Raw genomic sequence first — 25,694 nt, forward strand, 5'->3', positions numbered from 1 at the left:
CCATTTGTTAGTGTTACACAAATAATATTCCTTTTGTAAAAACGTCTCTCACAATAATTTTTTAACTTTCTCCGACCGAGGACTTGAACTTACACACCATGTAATACGTGAACTTCCGGTTGTTATCACTTTGAACTTCTCTCTGGTTTGAGAGAATCATTTTAAAACACAAAAAACAACATATTTTTTATGTATTTTTAGACATCTAAATACACTGTGAACCTCTCTCACAAGAATTTTTAAAACTTTTCCTCGCCGAGCACTTGAACTTCTAGCAACCTTTTTTTGTTTATCAGTTGTTTTTAAAGTGCAAAAAATGGCATTGTGTTTTTATTTTTTGAACATGTAAATCCTAGGTTTTAATAAACTCTGAACTTCTTTCTTATTTCAATTTGAACTTCACCTTTATATATTTTGAGTAAAAAATTGTATTCCATTTTTATAAGGAAAAAACCGAACATGGAAATATAAGGTGAACCTCTCTCGCAAGAATTTTTGAACTTCTCCGGACAGAGCACTTGGACTTCTTTCAACAAATTTTTAAGCTTTTATTTTTCTATACTTTATTCTCCCCTGAAATGAATTACTTGTAGTACATGAACTTCTCGTTGTTTTCACTATGAACTTCTTTCAACAGGTAAGAGTTTTTAGAACTGTGAAAATTGGAGTTTTTTAGAAACATTGAACTTCTTTATTATTTCGAATTGAACTTATTGGTTTTATTTTTAATAACTCGAAAAATCAGATTTTATTTCAACAAATATTAAACTACTCCTCCTTTTTTAATTGAACTTCTTGGTTTTATTCATTAGTAACGAGAAAACCTGAGTTTTTTATATATGTTGAATTGCTCCGGTTTTTAAAATTGAACTTCTTGGTTTTGATCTTTAGTATTGGGAAAATCTGAGTTTTTGGTAAACATCAAATGGCTTCATTTTCTAATTAGGACTACTTGGTGTTATTCATTAGTAAAGGGAAAAGTCCTATTTATGGAATAAATATCAAACCGCTCGATTATTTAAATTTGAACTTCTTGATCTTTTTGAAAAGAGGGAAATCGGTTTTTATAAACTTTTTGAATGGCTTGGTTTTTTTTAATTTGACCTTCTTAGTATTGTAATAAACATTGTACTTCTTTGTGATTTAAATTTGAACCTCTAGGATTTTTTTAGAACGGGGAAATTCCATTCTTTTTCTCTATAAATTTTGAGCTGCTCTATTTTTTTTTGGCCTTCTTGGGTTATTCTTTTAGTAACTGAAAAAAATCCTAATGTAGTAATAAGCATTGAACCGCTTCGCTATGTGTATTTGAACTTCTAGTTTTTTTAACGATAAAATCACCTTTTTAGGTTTTATTTTCCTTTTAGTAATGAAAAAATCTCAATAATTTACTGTATACATCGAACTTCCTTCTCTTCTCTGTTCTTTCTTCGTTCTACATGAGAAAATATAGTTTGATTCGTGTCGCCAACGTGGCTAAGGGAGGAGGAGGCTCGGCATGGCGCGGGAGGCCGCGGCGGCGCTCGGGATCTAGGGTCCTACACCTACATTTTCTAGAAATGGGGAAACCCCTTTTTATATAAAAAATGAACTACTCTGCTCTTTTAATTTGACCTTCTTGCTTTGTTAATAGACACTGAACTTCTACTTTTTTAAAGTTTGAACTTCTAAGTTTTTTTGGAAATAGGAAAACCCATTTTTATAAAAAAATGACGTTCTTTGTTTTTTATTTGACTTTCTTTCTTCGTAATAAATATTTGAACTTCTTTGTTATTTTTAGTTTTGAACCTCTGTGTTATTTTAGAAACGGGAAGAATCCATTTTTTTTACAAATTTTACCGATATAGGTGCAAAGTTTTAAATTATCATGCGCAATATTCTTAAAGATAAACACGTACTTTTAGAAAACACACTAGCCCAAATGGGCCTAATGCAAATGACGTGGAGTAATGCTACACATTTTTTTAATTCTCTGTCACATGTTCTCTTTCTCACTCTGATCTTTTTGCTTTCCATTTTACAATAGAAAAATGTGGTCTAGAAGTAGTAGCTAGGAACGAATACAAAAAAGAAACAAAAGTGTGACCAGGGAGCTAGCTCACAACCGCTCTTGCCCAAGCTTTTTTACTCCCAGCCACGTGTTCCTTCTTATCCCTACATCATTGGTTTCCGTCTTTTTTTTTCTATCCTTTACTTCTTCTCTCTGTTTATTCTTTTGGTGCACCAAGATCTAGCCGTTTTTTATATTCCAACAGTGAGTGGAGTTGACACCTACAATGCTCCTTTTTCTACAGATGAACTGATACATCAGGTGAAACCATCGTACAGAAACAACCAACTTTGAGAGGAAATTTTGGAGTAGGCTACCGGGGCAAATCTCCCATGGTTTTCATTGCATGTTTTAATTTTTTTTGAACTTGCTGAGATACATAACACACTTGACTTTCTCAAACACAACATTTTGACCTTCACAAATAAAAATTTAAGTACAGTAGTACAAGAGTAGTACAAGACAAACATAGCATTCTCTGTATCCATTTTTCTGTATGCACATAGACACCCTAATGCTAAACACAGCTGAAAAGATAAAAGTCTCTTTTCCTAGCTTGAACTAGCCAGGGGCCACTAAATTATCTGTGAATGTATTTATACCACATGTTTTGCTATAATCCATTCCTCTCGGTGGCTCCACCCGTGTTGTAGTGTGTGAACACCAAAGCTAGCAGCAGCAACTTCATCATGTATCTAAACACCAAAGCTAGAAGCAGCAACTTCATATGTGTTGTAATATCTAAATGCCAAAGCTAGCAGCAGCAACACTTCAGCATGCGAGCACATACACACATAAACACACATGAGCATGCACACATCGAATTGAAGCTGTTTTCAAAAAGAAAGAAACATCGAACTGAAGCGGTGGTCAGGTCAAACTTCTCTCACTCAGCTTTGGTCGGGATGGCAGCAGGCTGCGCGAGGTCGCAGGAGATGAAGGAGCGACGACGTTTGGTGCAGGTGGAGTAGCTGTTGTCGACCAGTTGGAGCAGAGGAAGGAAGGGGTCCGGGGGAAGGAGGGTGCTCTGTAGCTCGAGATGCTCGCCTAGCTGCATCCTCCTCGCACAGCGGCACACTGTGAGGATGCCCATCACAGATCCAATATGTAAAAGTAGCAGTGAATTCCTGTAGTTTCCCTGCACAATGAACTTTCACGCATCCATTATTTGAAGTTAATTATTTTTTACATTACCGACACTCACACAGGAACAAGAGCAACGGAATACAACCAATTTCTCACCATGAACTAGTCTAGAGCCTTTATTCAGAAAAAACAGCTTGAAGACGCAGAATTGTGATGTTACCTACAGGCTACAACAGCATGGATCTTGAGGAAGTACAGCAGTACCGCTCATCAGCTGGGAACGTAGCCGCAGCCCCCCTCGACAACAGACTGCGTTGAAATACTCCCAAGACCAGACGATGGATCCTAAGAAGCAGACCTGGAGGTGGCATCTCGGCAGCGAACATGGAGGGGCGTCGGGGACGAAAGGACCGTGGGGCGAGCCGTGCTGTATTGCAGTGTGGGAGGAGTGGGGAGTCATGCCCGCGGCGGTGAAGTAGGTTGGCAAAGGTCGTCGGAGCAGGTTACCAGCAGTGAGAGGTCCAAGGCGAGGTGGCAGAGAAGTTCGCCGGAGGGTCAGCGGCGACGGGAATCTTCGTGCTTTGGGCGTTGTACCAGTGGGCGATGAAGGATTGGTGTGGTTGTCGTGGCGGTCGGATCCCACGGTGGGGCGGTGCGGCGGCCGGATCTGGGGAACGGTGGTGGCAGGGTGGCCGATGGCGGCGCGGCGGTTGGATCCGTGGGACGGTGGCGGCAGGGTGGCCGGTGGCGGCGCGCCGGCCGGATCCGAGGGACGGTGGGGCTTCGTGCGGGAGGAAGGAATCGTGGGCAGAGGAGGTGCGGTGGGGAGGAATCGAGCTGATTTTTTTTCCTTTGGTACCGGTTCGAGAGTTCGGAAACATCGCGTCGGCCCGCTCCGTGATCCAAATAGTTATTCTAATCCTGGGATTAGAATAGTGCTGTCCTATATATATATATATTGATGTTTTAAGAATGATCATGATGCCCTGATGTCTGTATTTTATTTTTATCGACGCCACTATCTCAAAACATGTGGACATATTTTTCGATGTCGGCTTTCGCTTGAAGACAAGCGAGGTCTAAGCTTGGGGGAGTTGATACGTCCATTTTGCATCGTGCTTTTATATTGATATTTATTGCATTATGGGCTGTTATTACACGTTACGTCACAATACGTATGCATATTCTCTCTTATTTTATAAGGTTTACATGAAGAAGGAGAATGCCGGCAGCTGGAATACTGGGCTGGAAAAGGAGCAAATATTAGAGACCTATTCTGCACAGCTCCAAAAGTCCTGAAACTTCACGAAAGTCATTTTTGGAATTATTAAAAAATACTGAGCAAAGAAAGTACCAGAAGGGACCCACACCCTGGCCACGAGGGTGGGGACGCGCCCTACCCCCTTGGGCGCGCCCCCTGCCTCGTGGGCCCCTAGTGGCCCTCCGATGCCCATCTTTGGCTATATGGAGTCTTTCGTCGAGGAAAAAATCGTAAGCAAGCTTTCAGGAAGAAACTCCACCGCCACGAGGCGGGACCTTGGCGGAACCAATCTAGAACTCCGGTAGAGCTGTTCTGCCGGGGAAACTTCCCTCCGGGAGGGGGAAATCATCACCAACGATCCTCTCATCGGGAGGGGGTCAATTTCCATCAACATCTTCACCAGCACCTTCTCATCTCAAACCCTAGTTCATCTCTTGTATCCAATCTTTGTATCCAAACCTCAGATTGGTACCTGTGGGTTGCTAGTAGTGTTGATTACTCCTTGTAGTTGATGCTAGTTGATTTACTTGGTGGAACATCATATGTTCAGATCCATTATGCATATTAATACCCCTTTGATTATGAACATGAATATGCTTTGTGAGTAGTTACGTTTGTTCCTGAGGACATGGGAGAAGTCTTGCTATAAGTAGTCATGTGAATTTGGTATTCGTTCGATATTCTGATGAGATGTATGTTGTCATCCCTCTAGTGGTGTCATGTGAACGTCGACTACATGACACTTCACCATTGTTTGGGCCTAGAGGGAGGCATTGGGAAGTAATAAGTAGATTATGGGTTGCTAGAGTGACAGAAGCTTAAACCCTAGTTTATGAGTTGCTTCGTAAGGGGCTGATTTGGATCCATATGTTTCATGCTATGGTTAGGTTTACCTTAATACTTCTATTGTAGTTGCGGATGCTTGCAATGGGGGTTAATCATAAGTGGGATGCTTGTCCAGGTAAGGACAGTACCCAAGCACCGGTCCACCCACATATCAAATTATCAAAGTACCGAACGCAAATCATACGAACGTGATGAAAACTAGTTTGACGATAATTCCCATGTGTCCTCGGGAGCGCTTTCCTTCATATAAGAGTTTGTCCAGGCTTGTCCTTTGCTACAAAAAGGATTGGGCCACCTTGATGCACCTTATTTACTTTTATTACTTGCTACTCGTTACAAATTACCTTATCACAAAACTATTTGTTACCGATAATTTCAGTGCTTGCAGAGAATACCTTGCTGAAAAATGCTTATCATTTCCTTCTGCTCCTCGTTGGGTTCGACACTCTTACTTATCGAAAAGGCTACGATAGATCCCCTACACTTGTGGGTCATCAGTTGGGGACACAAGAGATTTCTTGTATTTGGTTGCAGGGTTGTTTGAGAGAGACCATCTTCATCCTACACCTCCCATGGATTGATAAAACTTAGGTCATCCACTTGAGGGAAAATTGCTACTGTCCTACAAAACTCTGCACTTGGAGGCACAACACGAGTCTACAAGAATAAAGTTGCGTAGTAGACATCAGTGGGCATAAGCCAGGCGCGCCCAGGTGGGTTGTGCCCACCTCGGGTACCTTCCGGACTCAGTTTTTCTTCCGTTTGCTTGTTTCCCAAGATAAAAATCTTTATATACCCCCGAACCTATTGACCACCGTATCACAGAGAAATCTTCTACTTTCTTTTCTCGCTGTTTTCAGTCAGATCTGCTAAGCCAGGCATCATGTCTTCTCCCTCCTCCAACAACATAGAAGAGGATGCTTGGTTGATGAAGATCGAGCTGAAGAGAGAGGGGCCCGAGGAACCTCTCGAAGGTGCCAAGAGCAAGGAGGCCATTGAAGACCAAGCGTCGGTAGTCGAGCCAACCCTGCCGACCGAGGAGGAAGAAGAAGATATCCTTAAGCCTTACTATGCTCATCTTACCCCCACTGAGATTGAAGCCTTCTGGATAATTGAAACGGTTCATGTGCAAAATAAATATCTCACCCGTGAAAATATTTTGTTGCAAGAGCACATCATCGCCCTCCGGAGCGTCATCTGTATATTGGAGAATCTCTTGATCATGAAGGACAAGCTCGCTACCACTCCATCACCACCACCTCCTTTTTCATCACCAAAAGAAAATTGAGTATCGGGTATGGGCACTCCCCTTGGCTTGTGCCAAGCTTGGGGGAGGTTCCTCGGTATCGTATCACCTTCACTATCTTTTGCCTTTACTTATCTTAGTTTGATCCATGCATAGTTATCTTTTGCTTTAGATGAATAAAAGTTTAGTTCGATCCTTTCTTTTTAAGAGTTTGCTTAGTGATCTATCTTTGTAATCGTGTGCGAGATATATAATAAAGTTTAGTTTGAGTTTTGCTTTCTTTATCTTCTTCTTCTAATAAAAAGAAAGGAAATAAATGAAAAAGATCATATATTAATCTTATGGTAAGTAATGACATCACATAAAGAAAAGTATAAGTCAAAAAAATTATTGGAGATTGACAAACATAGCATTGGTCAATGATGCAATTCATGAAATAAGGGAAGAGAAGATTCACATGCAAATACACTATCTTGGAAATGTTTTGTGACTGTGAGCCCCCATAAAAATATTATATGCCAAAATTGTTGACGTTGGACAAGCAAGACAACGTAATGATTTATGTTTGTTCATATTTAAATAGAAGTTATATTTTTATAGATCCTTTAACATGTGGTTCTTTCCCCCCATCTTTGCTAACCAAAAATTTCGCACCAAGTAGAGATACTACTTATGCATCCAAAAACCCATAAACCCAAATCTTATTTTCAAGAGTCCACCATACCTACCTAAGGATTGAGTAAGATCCTTCAAGTAAGTTGTCATCGGTGCAATAAGGCAATAAAAATTGCTTCTGAAAGTGTTAGATCATGTAGTGTAAGAGAAAATTGAGCGTTGTATGAACTTGTGATGGCAAAGAATAAAAGTGACAGACTACATAATAAAGGTTGCCATCATAAGGGGCAATATAACGTGACGTTATCTTGTAGTAAGGGATTGAGTATACAAATAAAAAGCGCATGGCAACCTCTGCTTCCCTCTGTGAAGGGACTATATTTTACTTTTTATGTAATTACTTTCATGCAAGAGTCAAAGTTTTTCTCTCTATTCCTTTTTATTTTTTTCTCTTTTGGCAAGCATCATGTGGTGAGGAAAGATCTAGGCACATATATCCAGTTGGATGTGGGTAGCATGAGTTATTATTGTTGACATCACCCTTGAGGTGAATGCGTTGGGAGGCGAAACTATAAGCCCCTATATCTTTCTATGTGTCCGGTTGAAACGTTTTGCTCATGTGTATGCGGTGAGTGTTAGCAATCATATAAGACTAATGAGTATGTGGGCTTTTCTAAAGGCTCAGATACGTGACCCTTCTTGAAAAGATGATGAATTGTAGTTGCAAAGTTGACTGAGAACATAGTTTGTTGGTTTCCAATAGAGTTTATGCTTTATACTTCATTGTTGTGATGAATTGTTACTTATTCATGAGAAGTCTATGATAAATTTTTTATGTTTAAGTTTGTTGCTGTTACAATAATTTACATGATGTTTCTATGTCCGTATTTTGTTTTTATCGACACCTCTCTCTCTCTCTCTAAGCATGTGGACATGTTTTTCGATTTCGGTTTCGCTTCAGGACAAGCGAGGTCTAAGCTTGGGGGAGTTGATACGTCCATTTTGCATCGTGTTTACTACTATTATTTATAATGTTTTTATAGATAATAATGCTTTTTGGAGTAATTCTAATGCCTTTTCTCTCATAATATGCAAGGTACACACAAATAGGGAGAATTCCGGCAGCTGGGGATCTGGACCTAAAAAAGCTACATTAGGCTACCTATTATGCACAACTCCAAATGAGCTGAAACTTCACGGGGAATTTTTATGGAATAAATATGAAATACCGGAGCAAATAACTACCGGAGGGGGGCCACCTGGTGAGCACAAGACACCAGGGCGCGCCTGGCCCCCATGCACGCCCTGGTGGGTTGTGCTTAGCCCAGCCCACCTCTGGTGCCCATCCTCTGGTATATAAGTCAATTTGACCTAGAAAATAAGGAGAGGACTTTCGGGAGGAACACCGCCGTCTCGAGGCGGAACTTGGGCACGAGCACTTTTGCCCTTCGGCGGAGTGATTCCGCTGAGGGAGCTTCCCTCCCGGAGGGGAAAGTCATCGTCATCATCATCACCAACAACTCTCCCATCTTGGGGAGGGCAATCTCCATCAACATCTTCAACAGCACCATCTCCTCTCAAACCCTAGTTCATCTCTTGTGTTCAATCTTTGTACCGGAACCTCAGATTGGTACTTGTGGGTGACTAGTAGTGTTGATTACATCTTGTAGTTGATTACTATATGGTTTATTTGGTGGAAGATTATATGTTCAGATCCAATATGCTATTTAATACCCCTCTGATCATGAGCATGTTTATCACTTGTGAGTAGTTCCTTTTGTTCTTGAGGTCACGGGAGAAATCTTGTTGCAAGTAATCATGTGAACTTGATATGTGTTCGATATTTTGATAGTGTGTATGTTGTGATTCCCTTAGTGTTGTCATGTGAACTTCGACTACATGACACTTCACCATATTTGGGCCTAAGGGAATGCATTGTGAAGTAGTAATTAGATGATGGGTTGTGAGAGTGACAGAAGCTTAAACCCTAGTTTATGTGCTATTCCGTAAGGGGCCGATTGAATCCAAAAGTTCAATGCTATGGTTAGAATTTATTCTTAATATTTTTTTCGTAGTTGTGGATGCTTGCGAGGGGGTTAATCATAAGTAGGAGGTTTGTTCAAGTAAGAACAACACCTAAGCACCGGTCCACCCACATATCAAATTATCAAAGTAGCGAACATGAATCGAACCAACATGATGAAAGTGACTAGATGAAATTCCCGTGTACCCTCAAGAACGCTTTGCTTATTATAAGAGACCGTTTTGGCATGTCCTTAGCCTCAAAAGTATTGGGCTACCTTGCTGCACTTTTGTTAGTAGTATCGTTACTTGCTTATTACAAATTATCTTGCTATCAAACTACTCTGTTACTTATAATTTCAGCGCTTGCAGACATTACCTTACTGAAAACCACTTGTCATTTCCTTCTGCTCCTCGTTGGGTTCGACTCTCTTATCGAAAAGGCTACAATCGATCTCATATACTTGTGGGTCATCAGTGGGCTTCTTAACATGACCCTCATATTGCCCTTGTAAAGCCTTCCAGCAGTTCTTCCATTTCCAATGCATGCAGTCAAGAGATCTAAGCAAATTTGGCCACCCTCTTGCTTCTGAGATTGCCAAGAGCTCTCGGTGTCTACCACAGTTGGTTCTCTCAGGTACCGAGGCCCGAACACCTCGACCATGATCGTTGTAAACTTGTGACCATGGCATCTCCGCATGTGCTCTCAAACATCCGTAGGTACTCGTCCCATGAATTAATGGTTGTGCCATATGCAAGCATTCTTAGTGCGGCCGTGCACTTCTTGTAACCAGAGAAGTCGATCGTTCCCACGGCGTCCTTCTTCAAGACGAACTAGTGATCATAGGATCGTACACCATGGTACAAACGATCGAAGATAGTCTTGCGCATCCGAAAACACCGACGAAAATGGTCAGCAAGAGTGCATCTGGGGCAAAGTAGTCGGCCATCAGTGTCAAATGGCCGCGCGCCATGTTGCTTTTAAGCACTCGATTGACCCTTGATCGAGCCCTTGAAATTGAGAACATGCTCCTCTGCATGCTCTGCATCTTGAATGACCACCTACATCATCGCCGTCTCATCTGAATACTCCTCCTCCTCGGACGAGCCGTCGGATGACTCAACATAGTGCTCGTATATGTACTCCAAATCAGAATCCATTGCTAGAACAAAGAAGGGAAAATTGTTTTTAGCTCCGGCAATTCATTGAACAGTTTCCGGATATGGTGAGTATAGCAGTAGCGAATGGTACTTGGCGGGGCGGTTGGAGGACATGGGTTGAATGTCAATGGATAAGAAGTGGGTTGGAGTCGGGCTGGAACTTGGAGATGATGGAGACGTGGAGTTTTGGCAGGGGTGTGGCGTGGCGGCCAAGGGTGGTGGAGCGGCGGCGAAGGTAAGAGAGAAAGAAGGAAGAGGAGAAAATGGGGAGGATGGAGGCGCGGGGTCTGAAAAGAGTTTTTGGTGGGTCGGGGGTGTCAGAGTCCTACGTGTTTGTTGTTTGGACTCCCGCAATGCTCCCGCGTTTGTCTCCGGTTTGCGAAAAACGTATGCCTAAACCGCATTGCGGACCGATACAGAATTTGTTGGATGGCTTCGATGATCCAAGCGGGCAAATTTTCGTGTTTTGACCCTTTTATGAAACCTATTCAAGATCTGTCACTAGTTTGGAATTTTTTAGAGATCTGACCCTTTTGCTACCGCCAGGGTCCATGGTGGTAGGGTGTAACAGCCTACCGACAGGGACCTTGGCGGCAGGAAACAACCCTACCGCCAAACAGGCTGGCGATAGCCTGTACAATCCTACCGCCAAGGTGCTTGGCGGTAGGCACGAGCACACACTGTGTTTAATACTCAGGAGGGTTTTGCGGTAGGGCATGCAACCCTACCGTCAGGGACCTTGACGGTAGGCTATTATGCCCTACCGCCATGGACCCTGGTGGTAGCAAAAAGGTCAGATCTCGAAATATTTTTCAAACTAGGGTCAGATCTCAAATAGTTTTTTTGAGAAAGAGGTTAAAATACGAAATTTAGCAATCCGAGCATAAGAGCATCTCCAGCCGCACCCCCAACAGGCCCCCAGGCGACTTTTTCCGCATCGGCGCCGAAAAAACGCCCCAGTCGCGCCCCCGGGACGTCGAAATCCGCCGGCTCGGCCCGTTTTTGGGCCCGGCGGTCGCAGGCCGAACCCTGGGCACTGGGGGCGCTCGGGGGCTCCGGCGCAAGGGAAAAGCACGTCTGGCCCACACTGTCAGGCGAAAAGTTAAGCCTGTCTTCCAGATTCGCCTCCCACCCCCCGCGTGCTCGGCCGCCAGTCAGCTGATCCCGGTGCCGACCACCGCTAGATAGCCCATTCCTCGCCGGAAAAAGAGCAGAGGTTTCGCCGAGGCAGCCTCTCCAGCACCGGCCGGGCGATTTTCCCGGCGTTCCGGCCGCGTAGGGGCAGTGTAGCGGCGGGTACGCACTCGCAAGGTGTTCGGCGATTTGCCTGCCTCGGCAATGGACTCGGACGACGAGGAGGCGCTCACCGCGCTGCTGGAGAAGGAAGCCGAGGCCGACGTCCAGGAAGAGGAACATCTCATGGTCCTCGCCGCTCTCATCGGCTGCTGGCGAGCAATCAAAAGCCACGGCGAGGTGGCTCGATGCCGGGCCGGATGAAAGCGAAGAACCGGCATCGTCTCGAAGGCTACTGCATGCTCTACTTCGACTACTTCGCGGACGCTCCACTACACGGCGACAAAGTATTTCGACGCCGTTATCGGATGAGCCGAAAGCTTTTCCTCAGGATTGTGAATTCCATTTGGGAGTTCGATAGCTACTTCAAGTGCAAGAAGGATTGCACCGGCAAACTTGGATTCACCTCAATCCATAAGTGCACGACAGCGATGAGGATGCTTGCATACGGAGCTTCCGGTGATTCACTCGCCGACTATGGGCGCATGGCCGAGTCCACCACCATTGAGTGTTTCTACAAGTTCTGTTGGGCAGTGGTGGTAGTGTTTGGACCGCAATACTTGCGAACACCCAATGCGGAAGACATTACTCGGATCCTAGCACAGAATGCAACAAGAGGATTTCCTGGGATGCTTGAAAGCATCGACTACATGCATTGGAAATGGAAGAACTGTCCATTTGCTTGGCAGGGGATGTACAAAGGCGTCAAAGGCGGTTGTAGTGTGGTACTTGAGGCTGTGGCCACACAGGACCTCTGGATTTGGCACTCCTTCGTTGGTATGACAAGAACTCACAATGACATCAACGTGCTGCAGTGCTCCCCTGTCTTTGCCAAGCTTGTTGAAGGTCATTCTCCTCCGGTGAACTTCGAAGTCAATGGGCGGCACTACAACAAGAGGTACTACCTAGCTGATGGCATCTATCCGAGATGGTCTACATTTGTGAAGACTATCTCAAATGTTGTGCGAGGAGGCAAGAAGTCCCACTTTGCCAAGGTGCAGGAGGCTTGCAGGAAGGATGTCGAGCGGACATTTGGTGTGCTCTAATCTCGATTTGCTGTTGTCTGGTACCCTGCTCAGACCTGGTCAAACGATCAAATGGGGGAGATCATGACTTGTTGTATCATCTTGCACAACATGATCATCGAGAGCGAGCAGGAAGAGCTAGTGTTTGACACTGAACCATACTACAAGCAGGGTCCTCTAGCCGAAGTTGATTACCAGCTACCGGCAACCTGGACTGCCTACCTCAGTATGTGTTAGGAGATCCGAGACTCACAGGTGCATCATCAATTGCAGCAGGATCTGGTGGAGCACCTATGGAGGATTAAGGGTGACGTTGCCTAGCTCGACGTGTCATGAAATATGAGTTTCTATTTGTTGAACTATATAATTTGTATTGAACTATTTGTTGTTGCACTATTTTGTTGAACTAATTGATTTTTTGTGATGAATTTATGTTGAAAATTCAATGCCGAACCACGTCAAATATGGGTCGTTTCTTGCCGATATCGGACTATTTTTCACCGAAAGTGGACCGAAAAGCGGCCAGAAATGGGCCGTTATCGGCGCCTGGGGACGACAGCTGGATGCCCAATCACCCCCAAAGCCGATTCTACCACCGACTCGCCTCCAAACAACGATTTTTATGCCTCCTGAAAGGCCAACGGCTGGAAATGCTCTAACGAGCATATGCGGCCGGTTCTGCGGGTCTAGTTCCTCACGCTCGCACCGAGGACCTGGACGTCAGGCAGTGTCATGTCATTCGCGCACTCACATGACGTGACAAACCAACCGCATGCACGCACGCATGCATGCAATGTGCGGTGCCAGCTTTCCTTCCTTCCAGCTGACTCATGTTTGTTTATTAACCCCTTTCCATCAGCTTGCATTGACCAAATCATTTCCCAAACCCGACCCGTGCAGGGCGGGCCAGGCCGAGGACGTTTTTTCAAAAGCGCGATCCACGCCCGTGTACTTAGGGCATGTACAATGGTTGATAAGATAGTCTTATCTTAAGTTTTACATGTAATTTAGAGATGACAAAGAAAAATGTCTACAATGGGTCATCTCTTAGTCTTATCTTCAATAACTAGCAATCCTAAAAATGTGGTGAGACATATTGTGCTAAAAGATCATCTCTTGTCTTATCTTAAATAAGAGAAGACAAGCCTTCTCTTATGAGTTATCTCTCCTACATCTTATCATTTATCCTACGTGGCATTCCTAAGATAGCATCATTGTACGTGCCCTTAAAAGACGACGACGCTGCAAACCTGGCATGATGTAGATGTGAATCATGTGAACTAGATCAACCTACGTCACCCATGCCCATGCGCGAGGTGAAGGGTGGCCCTCCTTTGCCCAAAGCTTTTGGTTCTGGGCCTCACCGGTGAGTGAGAGTGACCAGCGTGTGGCTAGATGCCTGTCCGGGCAACCCGACGGAGCCCGGGCGAGAGCGCGTCCGGAGCGGACAACCGTGAACAGGTAGCGATCTGCCGATTTGGACCGGCGCGAGCGAGCGATAGGACAGCGCCGGGGGCACGCGCACAGGCGACCAACCACGGGCGCGGACGCACGCAGGCGCTGCATGCACTGCCGAGTCCACCACCTACAGTGTCGCCGCTCCCGGGCCACCGGTCTGCACGAGCTACAGGGTAGGCTGCCGGCTGCGCGTCCGCTTGCATTGCACGGATGCGCCGCGCCCGGCCGTGCGTGCGGATGCTCTGCGTGCCGTTCTCGTAGCCAGACGGCGACGTTCGGCTGGCTTCCCCGGTTGGTAGGCCTACTACCTAGCCGCGTGCAGAGCCCATCCATGCCATTCTACGCAAACACCTTCTTTTTATTGCAAAATTTTGTAGGTAGCTTATCAAGCTGACCGCTTGGTTACGCAAACACCTTTCTAACGGTGCTGCTACCTACTGGTGAGAAATCCATCATATATGTGCATTAAGATTCGTGCAGATTATTTCAGTGAACGTTGTTATTTGACATGGATGAAGTCGTTTTTTAAAACGAGTGAAATCGGTGTTTTGTAATGAATGGAATAGTTTTTAAAACAAGGACATCAATTTTAATTGAATGTTTCCTTGATATGAGTGAAATCTTAAAATGGTAAAAGAACCGAAACATGTGTCTTTTTTTACGAATTGAGTAAAATGATTGAAATTTGTGTTCATTTTTTTCAAAAAAAATACACGCGCCTCCTTTCCCAAAAATGTTTAGGGTTCCTCCGCCTTCCGCCAGCACCGTCGTCGGTCCACCTCGTCTCCGGTGACCTTAGGGCATGGGGGCGTGGTGTACCCCGGCCCTTGTCGGTAGGAGGGCTTTGTTTTTAGATGTTTTTTCGAGTTTTGTTAGGGGTTGTGTCCTACTCAGGAAGGCGAGATGGCGGCCGCTCCCTGAAGATGGAATAAAGTTTTCCCCGCCTAGCCCCCCTCCTCCGGTGGTGCGTGTAGCATCATCGGTGGACGTGTGGATGTGTGTCTCTGGCGGATCTATATTTGGTGGATTTGCTCGGATCTAGTCATCGTTCGTCTACGTTCGTATGTCTTTAGATTGGTTCCTTCCGATCTATGCTACTCTTCATCGGCGGCGGTTGTTGTTCTGGTGCGCTGGTACTATGGGGGCTTAGCACGATGACTTTTCGACTGTCTACTGCAACAAGTTTTGCCCGGCTTCGGCGAGGGAGGGGCAATGACGGTGGCGCGTCGTCCGCTCGCTTTAGTACTGGGAGTTGTTGCTAGGTGGTCTACAGATCTGGATGTATGTTTTATTATTTTTGGTGTTTGTTGTACTCCATGATTGAGGATGAATAGTTAGAAAGTTTTCACGCAAAAAAAGTGAAACCTATTTTTTTAATATGTAAAACTAATTATGTAAAAAATGTGAAACAATTTTTTTCAACATGTGAAACAAATTCCACTTCAATTCAACTATGTGTGCATCAGCGTGTGAAGATGTGGAACATGACTTGTAATATGTTATTCAAAATTAGTGATTTTTTAATTGAAAGAAGTCGTTGGTTCAAAAAAACTACAATCAGTTTAAAAAATATATTGAATATGGTTTTTTAATGCGTAAAATAAGTTTTCTAAATGAGTGAAATTATATTTTTGAATTAAGTGAAATAAGTTTATTGAAATGATGGAAATCTGTTTTTACAAATTAGTGAAATCTATTTTGGTAAAGGACCGTCATATTTGGCACACGTGTGATGGATAGCAAAACTACCACACCACCCGTACGAGGCTTCCACCGATTTTTTTTTCCTCCCGATTTTTATTTTCAAAACGGTTTTTCTCTCTCCCGGTTTTATGCTAGTTAATTTAGGTGGGAAGAAAAAGAAATAATAAAGTGCTTAAAAAGAGGACTTGAACCCAGGTCTAATGCGTGCCCACTATGACTAATAACCAACTCACCCGTCTTAAGTTGTTGTCCATAGTATGCAAACAACGGAATTTGAACCCTTCTTCTTTCTACCATGTCAACCAAAAGCTTAATTTTAGGCTTGATAACTTTGGCCGAGCAGCATGATAACTATGACATGTGCATGCTGATAATTTCAAACATTAACACCCCTGGTTAAAAAATGACATGATAAAGCTGGTAACTGTATCATGAGAAGGTCGCTAACTATAGCGTGAAAATCACAGTAACTTTAACATGTGCAACATCGTAATTTTGCACAAAATTTAAAGTGCGCGCCGGAGGCGGGGGGGGGGGGGGTATGTTTGAACAACCCCCTTCCCCTTCGTGAAAGTTACCACGACGTTTTGAGTGTACCTTATGATTTTCAGAGGAAGCCTGATAGCACACAAAAAGAGGACAAAAAACATGAAGTTTTGACATACTACATCCTATGTTTCAAATTACCGCGATATTTATACAGTTATCAAGTTTCACTTCGTCTATTATCATGCAATTTTCACATTAGTTACTAGGGTAAATTTTTCAATAATTTTTTCTAATAGGTCAAAAATTAACGCGGTGTTTCCCCAAAAAAATTACCACGGTGTTTGTACATAAGTTATCAGTTTTTCGGTTTGTGTATTAACATGTTATTTGCACACAATTTACCAAGGGTATGTTTTTCAACCACCTTTCCCTCCTTTTGGTCAATGTTACCGTGGTGTTTATACCCAAGTTATCAGATCTGCAGTTCGTATATTATCATGGCACTTACACACAAGTTATCGATTGTATGTTTTTCAACAACTTTTGCCCTTCACAAAAAATGTTACCGCGGTGCTTATTCGTATATTACCATGCTATTTTCACATAAGTTACCAAGGGTATGTTCTTAAACAACATTTTCCTGTTTGATCAATGGAACCGCGGTGTTCTGTACATAAATTATCGGGTATGTGACACTTATATTACTGTACTATTTACACACAAATTAGCGAGCATATGTTTTTCAACAAAAAGTTTTCCGAGTCAGAAAGTTATCATCATGTTTTGTATGTAAGTTATCAGTCAAGCAGTGCTTATATTACCACGTTATTTACATAGAGATTACAGGTGGCACATTTGTAATACACCCCTTGGGGTCAAAGTTATTGTGGTGTTTGTATGTATGTTATCAAGTCCGCGGAGCGTAAATTATCATCTTATTTACACATAAGTTAATGTGGTTATGTTTCTCAATCACTTTTTTCCTTGGGTCAAAATTACTACGATGTTTGCGGGTAAAATTATTAGGTCTGCGAGGTATGTTTCTAATAACTTTTTTCCCTGGTTCAAAATTACCACGGTGTTTTTGTGCAAGTTATCATGTCTACAGTGCGTATTATTACCGTGCTATTTGCATAGAGTTACCGGGGTTTGTTTTCAATAATAATTTTCTATGTCAAATTTATCATGGTGTTTGTATGTAAATTATTAGATCAATTGTATATAAATTATCATGATATTTACATAGAAGTTGCCGAGGGCATATTTCTACATCAATCTTTCTTCGGTAAAAATAGCATGATATTTATACGTAAGTCGTTAGGTCTTAAAATGAAGTACAAATGATGCACCAGTGAAGCTAAAAAACCCACAGAACATGTTTTCTTTAGCCAACATTAAGTTTTTCTAACTAGGCTCTACCCAGCATTGGGCCCAGCCCAACTCTTTTCTATCTCTGAAGCCCACATAGAATGTTGTCTTCAACCTCCAACCAACGAAACCTGTATGTGAAAACTGAAAACTGAAAACACAAACACAAAGAACTCCTAATTATCCATCATACTTGTTGATTTAGTCTACGAATCGCGTGGACTTCAACATGAAATTTGTAGATCTCTTCATTGTGAATCCATTTTAGTTGAGCAAGCAACTTATTGTTCAAAGATGAAGGAGATCGATGCAAGTGTCCTATTTTGGAGGCGCTCGCCGGAGCCTATGGCCGTGGCTAGAAGCTCGGCCAGCAGAACAGCAGGCAGCAGAGGCTACTATGGTCGAGACATGTGGAGGACCTGGTCGTCAATGGGCTGCAGGGGAGGCAGGAATCCCATGGAGATGGTGATGGAGCTCCTGCATCGGCGAGTGTTGGCCGTGGAAGGAGCTGCTCGTCGGAGCAGCAGGCTATGGCGGCGACTTGAGGAGGCACTGGTGCTCGTGGGGTGCAAGGGAACAGGTGGTCGATCGAAGCTGATGATGGCCGGTCAATGCATGCTCGCGGCGCCATGCCTGGGCGCTCGGGCATAGGAGTCGCGAACGGAGGAGATGCAGATCGAGCGGTTGCCAGATCTAACGGCGCTGGATGCGGTAGATCGTTTTGCAATCTGCCACACGGTTGCCAGATACATACTTCGTTTTGTAAATGCCTGAAATCTGTTATTTGGAATGAGTGAAATCATTTTTTTAATGAGTGGTTTTCTATAATGAGTGAAGTCATGTTTTTGAGATGAGTGAAATCCCGTTTTTTGAAATTAGCAAAATTAAAACTAGTTCAAATGTATCCATAATTAATCTTATTTTCAATATATTCTCGGTACAGATTCAAAAGTATATCAAAAAAAATAGAAATAGAGTTTCGATTCAAAAGGTGTCTGACATTCAAATTTTTGCAATGAAATTAAATGAAATATTTTGATGTGGAGAGGGACAATATTTAACATGCATCCAACCATTCTTCTCTGCACACCTTCTCTCTCCCCACAAAAGCTGACAAAAGCATGCAGAGGGAGCACACATATCTCTATGTATTTCATTCATGCTTCTTATACGTGAAACATATACACCAATATCCAAAACCACACCAACCGTGGATGTTTCACCATTAGGTACCCCCACCTCTAGAAAAACTACTTTCTATCGCGGTAGGCAATCCTGTGTAAAAGCATATCTCTTCTTCCCCTATCATTTTCTAACCATCCCTTTCGGCCCCGAAGCCGGTCAGATCTTTCGCCCATCTACATTGTGGTCATTACAAGATGACAGCCTATGGTGGTTTTAGACTGATCATTGGATTGAGGGGAGGTCCATCTCGAAGAGCGCTCCTCTGATCTTTGCCCTCTTTCCCAGGTGTTATTATCGGCACTGCACAACCCATTAGGGGCTTCCGAGGTCGTGCTTTGGTTCGAGACATCCAAATCGCACTCGGACCGGCTACCCTGTTGCAGTTCATGGAACTCTTGCGCCTCTTGTGGCACTTCTCCCTCTTTGACAGCCCATGTGAGCTACTCTAGAGGCGGATGGACTTTGGTCTCTATTCGGCCAAATCATGCTACCTTGCTCTCTTCTACGGCTTGATCCCAGACCCCTTTTGGCGGATCTCCTGGAAGACGTCGGCGCCCTTGCGAGTCAAGGTCTTCACGTGGCTCCCCCTCCAGGATAGATGTTGGATTGCTGATTGTCTAGCCCTGAAGACTCCTACATGAGGAATTATGTTCCTTGTGCGACCAGGTTTTTGAGGTCCCGCAGCACCTCTCGTCGATTGCTCCTTCTCCCGCCAGTGTGGCACGAGGTGCTCTTCTAGTGTCGTTCCATTTCCACTCTACCATGTTCAATGATGTCCTTTTGCTGACCGGTGGGCCACCTCCAGCTCTCAAGCTCTACTAGTGCATCGACGAGGCCTCTCTTCCTCATCGTGCTCACTGTCTGGTGGCTCTGGAAGCATCACAATGGTGGCATCTTTGATAACCAACGACCGTCAGTCTCGCGCCTGGTGCAGACATCTAAGAGGATGCTTGGCAATGGGCCAACGCTGGCGTCATTGGCCTAGCTACTTTGGTGTCGGAGAGTTAGGCTAGTGTTAGTCTTGTATGAGCACCCCGTGTCTTATGCTCCGGTTATCTTTTCACACCAATTCATGCATGCGTAGTCCATGTACCCGCACTATATACTCTGCTAATTCTTCTATCAATAAAATGGCATGCAAGCTCTGCGTATGCACGTTTTTTCTTTCTCCAACAATTAACACCTCCTGTCGCCGTCAAAGTCATTGCCGACAACATTTTCGGCAATGACATCGACTCTAGTAGCCCCGCCGCCCCACGTCCACAAACAACCCTAGTTAGCTAGTTTTTCCTCTCACAAGGGACACACGTGACCAGGGACTCCCCGTATGTCTAGCTAGCTGGCTCCCCTCTCCTTTGGGTGCTTCCATTGTCCGTCGTCCTAGCATTGGTTAGGGTTCAATCTATGTGGCTGGCCGACCGTGGTGAGACGATGCTGTCACCGGTGGGTTGAAATAATTTCTCCATGTCATGTCCTCATTTCGGTGATGCTGATTGGTGTTGGTGGAGGGTGTGTGGAATTTTGGTCAGGGCAAGATCTAGGGCCCTGTTTTTGTCTTTGTTCTGTCTAGGTGGTCTTCGACATCGCCATTTGACGGAGTGGACTACAACATTTCATGTCTTGGTCTTATGGTTTCTTCTCCATTCGGCGAAGCATGATTAGGTTCGGCTTCGTCGTGAAGCTAGTGAGGTCAGGCCTCCCCGATTATGTCTGGGCATATCGGGGTCGATTATACGGTCCTCCACGTTGCTTTCTTCTCTGTGACGACAATCGATCTTCAGCTCATTGTCACCAACTTCCTCTGGCTCGTGTCGGTGACTTCTCGGCTGATGCATCTACAACATTCCCTGGTTCCGAGGATGTTCTGGAGATTCAGAGGTAGCATCGAGCTTTGCTCATGACCACCAGTGAATGCAGGAGGAAGACGACAACGATATATCCAAGGACATGTGTGCTACTTTCTTTTGTAAGGATGGTCTTGGGAGGGTTGGACAATCTTACGATATGCATTTGGCCTTCTCATAAAAAAGGAAGTCCAGGAGATGGGCTAGTTGCGAGCCTTCCAAGGTCCAAAATTTATTGAATGACTAGACATGCACAGTTTGTGACTGTATGTTGTTGGTGGTGAATTATACCCGAACATGCTTCCGATTTTAACTATTCTTCCCATGTTCTGTATATGGTGCCCGAGCAATACATCCCACTGTATAGTTTGGAGGAAGTTTGTAGAGGACACTGTATAGACTGTAGTGGGTTTGGAAGGGTTTTTGGGATGATACTACATGTTAGCTGATGACTGTTTATGGTCTCATGTCGTCTTTACGCATGTCATGTCGAGCATGCATGCTTGCCAGTTTCCTAATTCAAATTATTGATTGATCGACCGATCGTGTGGTTCTACATTCCATGCGCCCTGATCGCACAGGTTTTGTGCCGTGCTTGGCTTATACTTCCTCCGTTCTATAATATAAGAACGCTTTTGACAATACGGAGGGAGTAGTAATTATCCAACTCCAGCTAGTTGCATGGTTTGGTTACCCGGTCGGACCCGGCGCCCCGGACTCCGCTACCACCCGTGAGCTGCCGAATTCTCACGCATTCGACTGCTACTGGATCAACGAGCAGTGGTCGATCGACCGGTCGTTCGGTGCCGCTCCAGAGCGACTGCAACCCCGCAAGCATGCTCGTTGTCCGATCGCGCAACTTACATCATTAACTCCGGTGGTTCGGTTGGCGCCTACTACGATCGACCACACCAGACTCTGTGCAGTACGCCGCGCGGCCATGCCGAGGCTGCGTGGCCATGGTACCACGCCTCGCTGTGCAGCCCATGCGCTTGGGGAAACGTCGGTTCACCTCACAGTCGCGAGCGGCATGCGCCTTCCACTCTTCCAGTTAAACGGGATGGGCGGCACAGGCACGGCCAACTAATTTCTCTCGGATCTCGTCGCCGCTTTGAATTCCGATCGATCTGCTGGCTTGAATTCGCAGCTGGTCGACCGGGATCGCGATGCGCGCCATGGCGCGCGGTTGTCGGTCGGGGTCGATCGGCGCGTACTGTGGCCCGTAGCTATCTCTGCATAATGTGATGCGACGATTGTGGTTGTGGTTGTGGCCTTGTGGGCATACATGCATAGTGCCAGCAGGCCGGTACTGCCGTGGTATTTGCTGTCCATCCGTGTGCAGCGTTAGCGATCTCCGTCTCGTCTTTGCAGAGGGTCGACGTCCCCATCGCCTTGCCATGCATGTGGAGGGGAGCATTGGTGATGGAGAGGCGAGGTTGATGAGGTTGTTCATCAGCATGCAGTTGTGTTGCGTCCACGGTCCACCACCGCCTTTCCATACCCCGAAGACGGGTCGTGAATCGGCATCCGGAAATCGGCCGTGCGGACGACTCCTGATTCCCGAACCCGCTGTGTTGTCTCGTCTCGTCCAGGGATCATCTCGTGCCGTCATGGACTGTCACTCATGGTGCAGTCAACTTCAAATTTAAGATGAACCCCCTCTGATTCTTGGACCGGGTCAGTGTTGTCTCCTTCAAGGTCACGCCGTCACGGCAAGAACCAGTCCAAACCGAGGTGCCTCACCTGCAAAGTCCACTGCTCGTTTAATTCACGAAAACTACCGCTTCCCCCGTCGCAATCTTCCTCCCACAAATCTAATGGTACTACTGCAAACTACACTCCAGTTATTCGACAAAATCGGTCTAAACTGCTGTGGTGGGCACAGTGGCTCCAGAAGAGTTTTTCGTCACGATAGCAACTTATGAGCAGTGATACTAACGACGGCAGACCTGAAGCCTGAGACGAGCATGCGTTCTTTGACTTTTTAATCTCAGACGGAGCACCTCGCCTGGAGCGCTGGAGGAATTCACGCATGTCACCGGCAGCTGCAGTGACGCAGCGAGTGACAAGACGCGGGAAAAGGTTGATCGGAGCCTCGTAATATCTCTCTCTAGTACTGTATGTCATCGGACTGGGAGGACGGAATCCACCGCATTCAGTTCCACACACGGGAGACGGGACTCGGGGTCGCGCCACGATCCGCAATTCATTGACGGCATGTTGAAGCGTGCGGGGCGGTCCAGACGGGTCGTGTCGATGTCCAGATTTATGGTGTCCTCCCTCCCCAACCTGCCGTGCCGACCGCTCTTAATGTGCCGCTCCAAAAACTCATGATACGTACGAGCATTTGCGCCCCAGTGATTATGAGGACGGACGAGCTAGAGCTAGAGCTCGCGCGGCTGCGGGAGAAGCTGACAGACGTAGCATGGCGACGCAAAACCTTTTACTACTTTTCTGCCTCCAGAACCCAGGGAGCCGAGGGAGGGATGGCTGGCGCGCGTCTCATCACAATGTCACAAATGGAAAATCTGAGCTTCAAAAAGGAAAACAAATGGAGAATCTGAGAGCAGGAGGGGATAAATCGAGAGAGAGGGGGGAGATGGTCCAGACGGAGGCGGGCGGCATTAAACGCACCAACGACCCGAACTGACCGGCATTCATGCCCCGCGTCGTCCTGCCTGCCTGCCTCAGCACCCCTCCCCGTGAAGTAGACTGCGAAAAAAGACGTCGTCGCACGTACACGTACACGTACAGTACAGACGCAGGCGAGGCAACCAACACCGCACCGCAGCCGCCCGCACCACCGCGAGGCAAAAGCAGCCACCATCCCTGCGCTAGCGTCCGACCGCCGCAAGTCCCAGCCCAACAAAAGGTCGCTGTTGTTCGTAGACGGAGCTCGATCCGCAGCCATGGTGTCGTCCCCGTCCCCTTCCCCTCCTACCTTCACTTCTGCGGTGAGCTCGCGTTGCTTCTACCTTTTCTCCTTGCGATGTGTGTATGTTGCTTGTGAGCTTGTGAGCTGCAATGCTAAGCTGTAATCGTCAGGTGTCCGAGACCAAGCGGCATGGTGGTGTCCCGACGACGGCCTCGGAGAAGCTGGACCAGAAGTACGCCCACTCCGCGACGCCGCTGCACGGCCACGGCCACGGCGGCGGCGGCGGTGCCAAGAAGACGCCGCGGCGGGGGAGGAGCGAGGGCGGCGCCGCCGACTCGGCCGCGTATGTCGCGGCGGTGTCCTGCTCCGACTGCCGCTTCAAGCAGCGCGCCCTGGCGCCGGCGTCGCCGGGAGCCGTCATCCGCTCGCTGTTCGTGTCCCTCACCCGACGCTCCACTCCGCGCTCCTCGCCGTCTCCCACGTCGGCCTCGGAGGGTGATGGGGGTGAGGGCGAGCAGTGGCGCCTGGCCGCGGCCGACCTCTCGCGGCGGCTCGCCGCGGCCACGCGGACGCGGGACGACGCGGTGGAGGAGACCTCCCGACTGAAGCAGTCCCTCGCGGAGCTGGAGCTCAAGCTGGCGCGCCTCGAGGCCCGCGTGCTCCCCACGCCGGCCGCCGCCGTCTTCCCCGTCGAGTCCTTCCTCCGCGCCGTCTCCACGGCGCGCGCCACCGTGCGGAACCTCACGCGCGCGCTCTCCACGCACCTGCGCAGCCCCGCGAGCCCCGGCCCCAACCTCGAGAGCTTCCTCAACCGCGCCTTCCACGCGGACTTCGAGCTGGACACCGAGGGCGACGTCCACACGGCGGACCCGGCGGGCCGGTGCGAGGCCAACCTCGCGGCGTACCACGCCGTGGCGGCGCTGACCTGGGAGGAGGTGCTCGTCCACGGGACGAAGCACTACAGCGACGGGCTGAGCCGGTTCTGCGACGCCAAGATGAGCGAGGTGGTGTCCTCCCTCGGGTGGGCGCGCGCGCGGCCCTGGCCGGAGCCGCTGCTGCAGGCCTTCTTCCTGGCGGCCAAGGGCGTGTGGGGGGTGCGCCTGCTGGCGCGGTCCGTGCACCCGCCGCTGCCCGTCGTGCGCGTGGACCGCGGCGCGCGCTTCGACTCGCGGTTCATGGAGGACGCCGCGGCCTCGCGCGCCGGGCGGCTGGAGCCGGCCAGCGTGAAGATGATGGTGGCGCCGGGGTTCCACGTGTACGTCGCCGGCGCCGGCGTGGTCAAGTGCAAGGTCGTGTGCTTCTACAACAACGGCCGCGCCGGCGGCCACATGGGTGGCGGGAGCAGCGGCAACGGCGGCGAGGGGTTGGGCGGTAGCTGTAGCGATATGAATGGTGGTGGTACGGATGCGGTGAAGAGCTGTCAGAGTAGCAGAGTATAGTCAAAAAAAGACACGAGGATGGTTATTTGTGTGGTAAAAACAGGACTTGCATTCAATTGATGTGTGAATATGGGGTGTTAATTCCGCTCTCGAACAGCATTTCTGCGCTCAGCGTGAGATGAAGTGATCATCTTTGGTTGCGGCACACTTCACCGTCATGGCGGCACGGCAGCCGCGCATGCCCGAGACAAATTCGGAAAATTGGTGATTGGACCTTCCAACGATCTTGACTGGCCATGCGGGTGCTCCTTTCAGAGGAAACGATGCCATGTCACCGGATCCTCGGAGGTGAGGCCAACTCCAATACAAGGACGCATCGTCCGTTTGGATCCGCGCAAACAAAATACACGGGCCAACGTCAACACAAACGGACGGATGTTCGTACTCATTTTTCAACATAAATTGGTTGAGTTTGCGTCTGCGCAGACACCTTCGCCTTGCAAGAGTAATGCTAGAGATACATATATTTACATAGGATTTACAAGGAGATGAATTTTGATTGGAAATTAAGAAGGAGATATATTTACATAAGACACCCCTGAGTTTCTGGGTGGACCCTTTCTCCCTCTTAATCTCCAATCAAAATTCATCTGCTTGTAAATCATATGTAAATCTACGTATCTCTAGCATTACTCTTCCCTTGTCCTTCCTTGAACCGCCTATCTGTGGCACAACAACGTCATTCCCTCCACTCTCTACCAAAACACCCTCGGCCTCCCGCCATGGC

The 25,694-nt window shown here is 46.8% G+C and overlaps 2 protein-coding genes across 2 annotated transcripts; one reads left to right on the forward strand and one right to left on the reverse strand.

The window, feature by feature from the left end:
- Nucleotides 1–2,447: 2,447 nt before the first annotated feature.
- On the reverse strand, nt 2,448–10,287 carry LOC119283425 (proline-rich protein 2-like). The gene is made up of 3 exons (XM_037562979.1): nt 10,193–10,287; nt 3,361–4,029; nt 2,448–3,188 (listed from the first exon to the last, which is right to left on the reverse strand). Exons 1-3 carry the CDS (start codon nt 10,285–10,287, stop codon nt 3,143–3,145), a joined length of 810 nt encoding a protein of 269 aa, XP_037418876.1. The 3' UTR covers nt 2,448–3,142.
- Nucleotides 10,288–23,154: 12,867 nt separating this feature from the next.
- LOC119285121 (IRK-interacting protein-like) lies at nt 23,155–25,045 on the forward strand. The gene is made up of 2 exons (XM_037564338.1): nt 23,155–23,607; nt 23,699–25,045. The coding sequence occupies exons 1-2, from the start codon at nt 23,563–23,565 to the stop codon at nt 24,965–24,967; spliced, it is 1,314 nt and encodes a 437-aa protein (XP_037420235.1). The 5' UTR covers nt 23,155–23,562; the 3' UTR covers nt 24,968–25,045.
- The last annotated feature ends 649 nt before the right edge of the window (nt 25,046–25,694 follow it).

The sequence above is a fragment of the Triticum dicoccoides genome, chromosome 4A (genome assembly GCF_002162155.2).
Source record: "Triticum dicoccoides isolate Atlit2015 ecotype Zavitan chromosome 4A, WEW_v2.0, whole genome shotgun sequence".
Lineage (NCBI taxonomy): Eukaryota > Viridiplantae > Streptophyta > Magnoliopsida > Poales > Poaceae > Triticum > Triticum dicoccoides.